Source organism: Helianthus annuus, chromosome 10 (assembly GCF_002127325.2).
Source record: "Helianthus annuus cultivar XRQ/B chromosome 10, HanXRQr2.0-SUNRISE, whole genome shotgun sequence".
Classification (NCBI taxonomy): domain Eukaryota; kingdom Viridiplantae; phylum Streptophyta; class Magnoliopsida; order Asterales; family Asteraceae; genus Helianthus; species Helianthus annuus.
In genome coordinates, this window is record NC_035442.2 from 4,559,326 (window position 1) to 4,570,413 (window position 11,088).

Sequence of the window (11,088 nt, forward strand, 5' to 3'; positions counted from 1 at the left end):
TTTTCTCGTTTGACAGGCTCATCGCAGCACGTGGGTTCTGGATCAACTTAGTGTCAGTGATTGTTGGCGGTGGAGAAGTGAAAGGAGGCATGGTGTACACGAGAAGCAAAATGAAAGAAAAATAACATTATAGGTATATTAGTTTGTTAAAATTTTAAGACCAGAGAGGCATACTATAAAGCCACAAGAGCATGTTGGTCTTTTCACAGGTAATTCAAATGGAGTTTCATGATACATTCATAGGGAGGCAAAATGAAAGAAAAATAACATACGGGGTGGCAAAACCAAAAGATTTTTGCAAAAGGGAGGTAAAGTGAAAATTGCCCCAAACAAGGAAACAACGGTAATTTACTCCTTAAAGTTATTCTATCGAGTTAAATGTAATTTTAGTCCTTGTGGTTTAAATAATTTTACCAATTTAGTCAAAAGGTTTGAAACGTTGTTATTTTAGTCCAAATAGTTTCAAATGTTGCTATTTTAGCCTACTGGGTTAACTCGTCCATTTTTATGTTAGCTAGAAGAGTAATTCGATCATTTTATATGGTCGAAAAGCCCTTCTAGTTAACATAATTACATATAAAATGAGCAAAATGCCCTTCTAGTTAATAGAATAGAAAGATGGAGTTAACCCAGTGGACTAAAATGACAACTTTAAAAAATATTTGGACTAAAATGACAACATTTCAAACCTTTGAACTAAACTGGCAAAATAGCCCAAATCATAAGGGGGACTAAAATGGCATTCAACTCTATTCTATTTTTTAGTGATTTTTATATTTTGAATTGATTAAAAACGTTGGTTAATTTTGCACAAATCAACCAAAACAAGCCCAAACATCCCATGTTAAAATATACATCGACAAAATTACATCCATTATATAATTAATCCATCATAAACACTATCATAACCCATGACATACAAACTCAAATATGAACAAAATCAACCACCATAAAACTAGTTTAATTAATCATAACAAAAGAAATTTCCAAATCACTAAACTTTGAACCCATTTCAAGTTACCTCGGCCCCGACAGCTCAACAGCATGCAAATTCTCAGTCGAATCAAGAATCCAATCAGAATTAGGATGTGGTGCAAGATCGATTTCCTGGCGAGTAACCTCCACTTTCTGCCACTCGTCCCATCTTTCGGCCAACCCGTCACCTTCCAGCATTCTGACCACATCAGACATTTTGGGTCGGTCCATTGGTGAGCCTTGCGTGCACAGCAATGCCACCTGGATCAGCTGCTCAACTTCTGAATCGATGTAATTCGTCTCTAGATCAGGGTCCACTAGCATTTCTAGTTTTCGCTCTTTTAAAAGCCCTTTCACCTGATAAACACAAATGTTGCTTCATGTGAAAAAAAATATTTAATAGTTCAAATAAGAAGTTTAACTAATAAAAGGAATCTGGTTAGAAAGTTGAAAGTCATCAAAAGTGTATTTTTATACATACATCTTCATAAATCATTTTCTTATGAGTAAATTGACATTTTAGTCCCTGAGGTTTGGTCCAAATTGCCATTTTAGTCCAAATAGTTTTTTTCTCCTCTGGGTCCCTGACTTTTCCATTTTCTTGCCATTTTGATCACATTGTCTAACTCAGTCTAAAAATCTGGTTATAACCAGGGGTATTTTTGGCATAACTGTTGTGTAGTGATAACCAGGGGTAGTTTACAACATAATTTATAAACCTCATAATAATTTAATGCCAAAAATACCCCTGATTATAACCTGGTTTTTAGACTAACTTAGGCAATGTGATCAAAATGGCAAGAAAAATGAAAAGTCAGGGACCAGAGAAGAAAAAAAACTATTTGGACTAAAATGGTAATTTGGACAACAACTCGGGGACTAAAATGGCAATTTACTCTTTTCTTATAAACCCATATTAATATGTAAATATAAAACTTGTAATTATATTTAAAACATGAATAAGTAATAAAAACTCTACAAACCAACCAAGACTATAAAGTACCCATTTTGACGCAAACCTGTTTTTACCCGTTTTACAACCTGCCCCACTTGCTAAGCAGTTAATGCGGTAAATAATCGAATATCGGTCAAGGACCGATATTTGAGACATCTGTTATCACGGTGGGATATCGGTAATTTTAATATCATGTTGAATTTATACCATTAACAGTTCAGTATACTTTCCTACCATTAACAAATTAACCTTTTTGCAACTTGCAAAACACTAACAATTGTAGCAAGTAGGAACTGTTTAAGACTTAAAACACTAACATATAACACTAACAATTAAGACTTAAAACACTAATAGTACGGGACTATCGGTGATGTATCGGTCAATATCGCCAATAATATCGGTATTGATATTCTGACCGACATTTTGCACCGATATCTCACAAGGGGACCGATAACCGATATCAGCGATATTAACTGCATAGCCCACTTGCCCATTTTCTAAGTAGCACTGGAACGGGTACGGGATCGGGGTACGGGGACGATAAGGGAACGAGGAACGGCAAAACTCAAAATTTCAAGATACGGGTATGGCAATAAAAAATATAAAAAAATAAAAATATATTAAAAAATTCCAAAAATACTACACTTCCAAAGGTAATTAATTATCAATAATCAAATCATTTTCAAATTCCGGTTCATCTAGTGAGAGATCGGCAATCGATAGAGAATTAGAGATGATGAGACTTGAGAGTTTAGAGATTAGAGAAGCCGAATATGATAGGTCTATTTATTTAATGGCCGGTTGTGGAATTTGAAAGGGTTAAAACCCTAAAATTAAATGGAAACGGGCTGGATACTTTTACCAGATACGTCCCCGACATTGGAAACGTTTAGGAAACGTCCCCGACGAGTACCCATGGTGTTTCCGTCCCCGACAAGTACCCGATACGGATACGGCCACATAAATGGAGTCCCCGTGCTACATAAGCCATTTTCCTCCTCTAATAGAAGTTGAAAGGGGTGCAAAAAACAGTAAAATACTAGCAGTTTAGACAAAAGTTAAATTGCTTACCCAATCAAGTAACATGACATCATCATCATTAGCAAGTCGAGCAAGATCAAAAGCCCGTTGACCCGTAATTAATTCCAACAGCATAATACCATACCCAAAAACATCTGTTTTTTCGGATGATTTTCCAGTTGAGAGATATTCGGGAGCAATATGACCAATTGTGCCTCGTACAGCAGTTGTGACATGCGTATCTTTATAATCCATTAATTTAGCCAATCCAAAATCCCCAACAACAGCCTCAAATTCTTCATCCAATAATATATTTGCAGCTTTAACATCACGATGAATAATTTTTGGGTCACAATGATCATGCAAATAAGAAAGCCCACGGGCCGATCCTAACGCAATTCGCTTTCGGGTTGGCCAATCTAAAGGTGGCTCATTTGGCGGTCGTTCTACAAACATGAATAATATGTCATTAAAAAATTAAATTTAGTAGAAAAAAGAACAGAGATGTATCTACAATATACTAAAAAGTAAAAACAGCATTTCATATGTTTGGAGGTTCTGCGTATGTTGTAATAATAGGAATATCCATATATATATATATATATATATAGGATTAGGTTCAAGAGTGAACACTAGTGTAGCTTGCGAACTGAGTGAACTAATCCTGGCCATACACGTGTGTAGATCAATGGCCAGGATTTGATGTTGAAATACACTAGTGTATTTTACAATTTGATGATGAGATCCTGGCCATACACGTGTGTAGATCAATGGCCAGGATTTGTTCACTCAGTTCGCAAATACACTAGTGTTCACTCTAGAACCCTACCCTATATATATATATATATATATATATATATATATATATATATATATATATATATATATATATATATATATATATATATATTACTTCTTAGATCCCATGAAAATTGCATCACTTTTGAATTTTAAATGTCCATAAAAATTCTCAATTATGACAGATTTTCATTTTAAAATAACTTAAAAGTTCATGGATTATCATTTCTATAAAATAAAAGTAAAATAACATGGCACAAACTACAGTGAAAATTATCACATGCAAAATCTGTAAAATGAGCAGGTTAGGTCAAACGGGTCAAAGTCCCCCAAATTTTAATCAACATTGTAACAGCAAACTTTTTTAGTCATCTAACGTATTGATCATTAGGAATTTAGAATCAATAATACCTCTTAAACATGAGGCCACACTGCCATTAGCCATGTATGGATAAACAAGCAACCGTTCAGTTGGTGTCATACAAAATCCCCTCAACCGAAGTAAATTACGGTGCACCGCCATACTAATCATCTCAACCTCTGTTTGAAATTGAAGCTCGCCGCCTGGTGTTCGTTCTTCTTTCAATCTTTTCACTGCAACAAGTGATCCATCAGCCAAACGCCCTTTATATACTTTCCCAAATCCACCTCTACCCAATATGTTTTTATTGCTAAAGCTATCGGTTGCAACTTGTAATTCCCGCAAAGAAAACCTTTTCAGCTGTCCCAAATGCACTTCAGGATCTTCTTCAGCTGCACATGTATGTTTAAAAATTAAAATCACTACTGAGACCACATATAACTGATTCATTTTAATTAAGGGCAATTTCACATATACCTACCTCTACAAACTTGCAAAATATCATATATACCCTTGCAAAATTATAAATATCATATATACCCTTGCAAAATAGTTGAAATATCATATATACCAAATTCATTAAAAACAAATGACAACTTTACCCTTATTTTTCTAAAACTTTTAGATTTCATATATGACCTTTAACTTCAAATATTATATTTACTCATTTCTAGCTTAATTTAGAGTGAATTTCAAGGATTGTCCTTTATCTTTATACCCATTTTCAGGCGCTGTCCTTTATGTTTAAAATTGACGAGTTTTGTCCTTTATGTTTTCATATCATACACTTTTTGTCCTTTAGGCTTTACCCAGTTAGTTTTTTCAGTTAAATTTGGTCATGTGCTTTGCACATGAGGGCATTTTGGTCAAATTCAACCTTTGAATTTGACCAAAATGTCCTCATGTGCAAAGCACATGACCAAATTTAACTGAAAAAACTAACTGGGTTAGGTCTAAAGGACAAAACATGTAAGATATGAAAACATAAAGGACAAAACTCGTCAATTTTGAACATAAAGGACGGCGCCTGAAAATGAGTATAAAAATAAAGGACAATCCTTTAGCTTAAATATTATATATGAAGAATACTACTGTTTATGAAAGTAAAAATAAAAATGGGTAAAATAAATTTAAGCTTAAGATGTGTTATATAAAAATATGAAGTTAAAAGATGAGAATATATGAAAATTTGAAGTTAAAGAAATAGCGGTAAAATGATTATTTATTAGATTGTTTTTAATTTAATAAATTGGGTATATTTGATATTTTAACTATTTTGTAAGGGCATATATGATATTTTTAGTTTTGGTTGGGTAAATATGAAAATTTTCAAATTTGTAAGGGTATATATGAAATTAATCCTTTTAATTATGGGGAAATCTCAGCCTGTTTACTTATGAATGGGTCAATTTGGGTAACTGTTCCCACGTTTAGGGGTGGCAATTCCAAAAGCAACACAAACCCAACATGAAATAAACAGTTTTGGGACATAAACAAGACGACACATCTAACTCATTTAATAACTGAGACATGCTCGGGTTGGATTAATGATTAAGGAGCCATACTAGCAACCATTTAAGGATATAACGTTTCAAGAAATTAAAAAAAAATGAAACTTAAAGTTTTGTATAAGCGAACAGAACAGCAATTTGGCTATAAACAGGTCGACCGCCAATATTACCCCCAACCTATTCGACCCGTTTAGATGATCGGACTGCACAGGTCATGTTTGGGTTATACGAGTTCAGGTCACATGGGTTACATGTGTCCAAAACTCCAAGTTACACTTACGGTTGAGACAAGATAAAGCAATCAGGTCATGTTCAGATTGGATTATACAAACCCGCCAATCTAAACTCACAAATTCCCATCCCTTACACGTTGAATGAACAAGCAACAAAACTTAGCCAGTGGGAAAAGATCAAACAGGTTGAAAGTTGCTGATGTGTTTTTTTACTCGTACATCCTCGGTCCTCCTAATAGCTTTATTAAAAGATTCAGATTACTTTATCAGTTTATTGTAATTATACTGTTTCTGTAATCATAGATAACGTGTTAAACGTTTTTTAAAAATTTATAATGAGCGAAAAGGCAGCTGCATCATTGCATGTCAAAACAGCCGACCGGACCCGTACTATATAGTGACCCCTAATATAAACCCGGTTTTTGACCTGTTACCCAACCCGCATGATCGGTGAGCCAGATCACTAACCAGGTACATCAAAGAAAAACTCCTGCGGTTTCCTACGCCGCCACCATGCAAATGCAATGGCAGGGGCAGCAAACAGTAGAGCAGCTCCAGCAGCCACCCCTCCAGCTATGGCTCCAGTCGCACTGTTTCCACCTGAAAATATAAATAATCAAAAATAAGATAAACAACAGTACTACAATAACATATGAATACAATATATGAATTTTCTTTTGCGGCTTAAAGTTGTAGTAATTACTTTTTATGGATAATATAAGGGTATATACATAATTATGCTCTACCATTTAATCCCTAAATAATGCGATAATCATATCAATCTATATCTATACTCGACAATAAAAGAAAACCATGAGGGACACATGTCATCCATTGGAACCATCTAATTTTTGTTTTCCCGTCTCTCTCTCTCCTACTTAGTTATGGACACATATTTTTTTAATATGGATAAATATCATTGAACAAATGAGTTTATTATGAAATTAATTATTAATTTTTTAAATAAACTTACTTTTTACTTAAAAATTCACCAAGTTCAAAATTATGTTGATTAAAATATTAAAAAACGAAGAATAATGATGATAGCTGTTTTTTATGAGTAATTTCTATAAATTTTTAGATATTTAATGTGGTTGGATGGTAATGGTAAAAAATACCATATGTGAAATTATAAAAACTAGGTGGTATTTAAAATCAAAGTTAATACCCAGTTGAAAGAAATAATGATCTAAAATTAACTTAACAATATTTGTAACTGTCATGTCAATGTTCACTTTTAAATACATATCTTGATGACTGTATATGTTAACAAATTACATTATATTTTTATTCTATTAGTATAAAACACGAGTTTACTCAACCGTGCAATACATATGTTTTTTTAGAACATAATCTTTTTATTACTAATTATATAGCATTACATTTATCAACCCATGTAACACACAGGCTTTTAACCTAGTCATACAATAACTGAGGTAATCACCTGGTAATGAAATTGGGGGTGGCGGCACAAATGGGGGAGGTGGAGAAAATGGCGGAGATCCGGGGCACGGGCGGCCAGTCACCGGGCCACAGAGATCCAGGTTGTTAGCAAAACTTCAAAAAAAAGTAATAATAAAAAATTAGATAAAAAGATGAGCAGTTGTATTCTTAGAACCCAAACTCATAAAGACAAACGGAGTTCATATTTTATTAGCAATACCTGATGGGTGTAAAGAGTGAGAAGGAGCCATTATCTGGAACTGATCCTGAGAGGCGATTGTTTGATAGATCCCTGCATGACATATTATTATGATGTTATTATAATGGTGTATGGTTAAGCGATGAGTAAAGGTGGCAAATTATATGCATTTACTTATAATTGGTTTAATTCTGGAAAAGTATCATAAACTGAAAGTCACCAAAAGTGGATTTTAAATTTTTAATGCATCAAAAATAATAACCATTTTATTCAAAATTGTATAATTATTGAGATAAAATAGTTAAATGAAATATATAATACACGAAAAGTGTTTCACGCCAACCCAACTTGGCTCAACCTGTACCAAAAACTACCCGGTATACCCAACACTTTTGGCTCATAACGTCAAGAGAATAATTAAGTGAAAGATTGTAGAAAAAAAAAATACTCACAGCACTTGTAATGATGTGATGTTCGTCAACTGCATAGGGATTGGACCACTCAAACTATTATTGTTAAGCCGCCTACAAACGTCCAAAATTCACCAAACATTATATTGCATAAGCATATACATTACTTTTATAACATATTTATTTTTTAAGATTATAAACGACACCAAAACAGAATAATCTATAGCAATTATCAACAATAATTCAGAGAATAAGGTAAGTAACATACAGAAATCTCAATTTCGATAGCCTCCCTAATGTGACTGGAATGGGCCCAGAAAAACTGTTGAGGTAAAGATCTAAGCTCACTAAATTTGTCAGATTTCCAATATCATTAGGGATTGGGCCACTTATGTTATTGCTGTACAATTCCCTGAAAATTACATAAAAAACAGATAATAAAATAACGCTAACTTTACATTTCCCTCGATAATCAGTTGATTAAAATAACTTACAAATACTGCAAATTCTTTAACAGACCAATCTGTGGAACCAATGTACCAGATAGAGCTGCATTTCCCAAATCACTGAAAATTTTATAGTAAAACAAAAAAGAAGTTACAATCTATGTACTCATTAAATGTATTGTTAACTAGTGAAACTTACACTCTAATAACACTATTATCATTGTTACAGGTTACATGAAACCATGTGCAAGGGTTTACAAGGGTCGGATCCCAACTTTGGAGCACACTATTTGGATCTTCTAAGTTAGTCCTTAGACTATGCAAAGCATCACCTGTAACAGAACATTTGTCATAATCAATTGTAAAATAAACTAATTATATGATTACTTACAGAATTTTGAGAAAATTAAAAACGTATTGGTGAATATATTTTCAGTGTATTGCATAACTGAATACCAGTTCTCTAACAACAACAACAACAACAATAATAATAAAGATAACCAACTAATGAGTAAATAAATATCCTAATATTCAAACAGGGATAGAATAACAATTAACAAACAAACTTAAAATTACTGAGAAAAAAACAAACACTAATAAGTACAGTAGATTAGAAAGTCAGCTAACAATTACAATTTTCTAACCATATTAGGGGTATGTTTGTCAAAAGTAGCTGGTGGCTGATAGCTGGTGGCTGGAAGCTGGTAGCTGTAGTTGGTAGCTAGTAGCTGTAGCTTTTTAGATATATTTGGTGTTTGGTAGAGTAGCTGGAGCTTTTAATAAAATGTATAAAATTACCAAAATGGACATAACTAAAAATTTAGAAAGTTGGTGCATTAAAAAGTTCCTTATTTTTAGTGGTTAAAATAGTCATTTTATACCTAAAAGCTTGTAGCTCCTTCTAAACGCTACTAGGGATAAAATAGTCAGATTTAGGGTATGTTTGGCAAAAGTAGCTGAAAGCTGGTAGCTGGAAGCTGGAAGCTGGTAGCTGGTAGCTGGTAGCTGTAGCTGGTAGCTAGTAGCTGTAGCTTTTTAGATATATTTGGTGTTTGGTAGAGTAGCTGGAGCTTTTAATAAAATGGATAAAATTACCAAAATGGACATAACTAAGAATTTAGAAAGTTGGTGCATTAAAAAGTTTCTTATTTTGAGAGGTTAAAATAGTCTTTTTTCCCCTAAAAGCTTGTAGCTCCTTCTAAACGCTACTAGTAGTAGCGTTCAACCAAAAGCTTCAAGCCCCTAACCTAAAAGCTTAAAGCTCCTTCAACCAAACAAGACTTTTTATTAAGTAGGAGCTTTTTCTTAAAAGCTTAAAGCTAGAAGCTCCTAAAAGCTCCATGCCAAACATACCCTTAGAGTAATAGATAAGAATTGCTACAGCAATACAATCAAATTATCAAAACTAAACTATCCGAATACTAAATATAGCAACATAATAACCCTAATAGATAAAAGTTGCTACAGCAATAAAACCAAATTATCAAAACAAAATTATCCGAATACTAAATATAGCAACCTAATAACCCCTAATTTAACAGATAGAACAGTGAACAATCAATGACAAACTATCAAACATATACACATAATCTGATAATCACAAACACACCTTCTAAATTCGCATAAACTCGCTTCACCGGATGAACAACAATGAGCAAACAACACACCACAACCAACATCGAACCTTCTCTCCCCATCACAAACGTTCCACAACAAATTATATCACACAACTTCACCTATCATATCTCAGATCCAAAACACACACACCAAAACACAACATTACACCCTAAACACAAACCCTAGCTTCTCAAACCCCCAAATTTCCTCAAATCTCCACCATTTCCAGCTGTATCACCGCCGAAACAATCAGAATCCAACGTTCAATCTCGCAAACACGAACACCGAACAGATTAAACGAGCAGATTGCACGAACAGATTACACGAAAAGATTTTGAAATCTCGCCTTGTGTGAGTACGATTATCACGTGTTTTATAACTAATTATATCACACAACTTCAACTATCATCTCTCAGATCCAAAACACACACACCAAAACACAACATTACAACATGAACACAAACCCTAGCTTATCACACCCCCAAATTTCCTCAAATCTCCACCATTTCGAGCTAAAAAAACACCGAAACAATGAGAATCAAACACTGGATCTTATAAACAGGAACGAGGAACAGATTAGACGAAGAGATTTTGGAAATTTTGTGTAATTTGAGTAGGATTGTTACGTGTTTGTTTTGATAAGTGAAGTGTTTTGGTTTGTTTGTTTGTTTGTTTGTTTGTTTCTCTCACTAAAAAGATGTTAAAATGTGTCACTTTCTCTCTCTAAAATGTGTCACTTTCTCTCTCTACTGAGAAGTGTGTTGGAGAGAATAGAAACAACTTTTTGGGCGTGGCAGGGGCTTTTGAGAGGTTGCTGCCCGAATGGGGCTGACCGGTCTGCCCGTGATTATTGTAGAGAAAACGATTCAACGGTATCAAGCGCCCCGTAAGTACACGTGGATATTGTTTTAATTACTCTTTTTTTATATTTCATTTTTTTCTAAATAGCCAACACTGGATAAATATTCTGCGATGCCCTTAATCAAGGAAATGTATACTTTTTTCCGTAAGTGTCAGAGTTGGATGCATACTCGAGCTACCAAACCGTCAGTTCCGGAATAACTCTCTCACACGAAGGCCCACTGCGGTAAAACCTGGTTCGGCTCTGTATCGAACTAGC

At 34.0% G+C, this 11,088-nt stretch overlaps 1 protein-coding gene across 1 annotated transcript; it reads right to left on the reverse strand.

Annotated features, from left to right (window-relative positions):
* Positions 1 to 844: 844 nt before the first annotated feature.
* LOC110883843 (somatic embryogenesis receptor kinase 1) lies at positions 845 to 10,718 on the reverse strand. Its single transcript, XM_022131493.2, has 11 exons — positions 9,961 to 10,718; positions 8,551 to 8,683; positions 8,400 to 8,471; positions 8,174 to 8,317; positions 7,948 to 8,019; positions 7,517 to 7,588; positions 7,298 to 7,410; positions 6,322 to 6,453; positions 4,160 to 4,501; positions 3,002 to 3,396; positions 845 to 1,332 (listed from the first exon to the last, which is right to left on the reverse strand). Exons 1-11 carry the CDS (start codon positions 10,046 to 10,048, stop codon positions 1,018 to 1,020), a joined length of 1,878 nt encoding a protein of 625 aa, XP_021987185.1. The 5' UTR covers positions 10,049 to 10,718; the 3' UTR covers positions 845 to 1,017.
* Between the last annotated feature and the right edge of the window lie 370 nt (positions 10,719 to 11,088).

Coding starts and splice junctions, on each gene's coding strand:
- LOC110883843 (XM_022131493.2), bottom strand. CDS start 10,048: ATGGGGAGAGAAGGTTCGATGTTGGTTGTGGTGTGTTGTTTGCTCATT. Junction 8,684..9,960: donor AGTTTATGCGAATTTAGAAG/GTGTGTTTGTGA, acceptor GTTCTGTTACAG/GTGATGCTTTGCATAGTCTA. Junction 8,472..8,550: donor GATAATAGTGTTATTAGAGT/GTAAGTTTCACT, acceptor TAAAATTTTCAG/TGATTTGGGAAATGCAGCTC.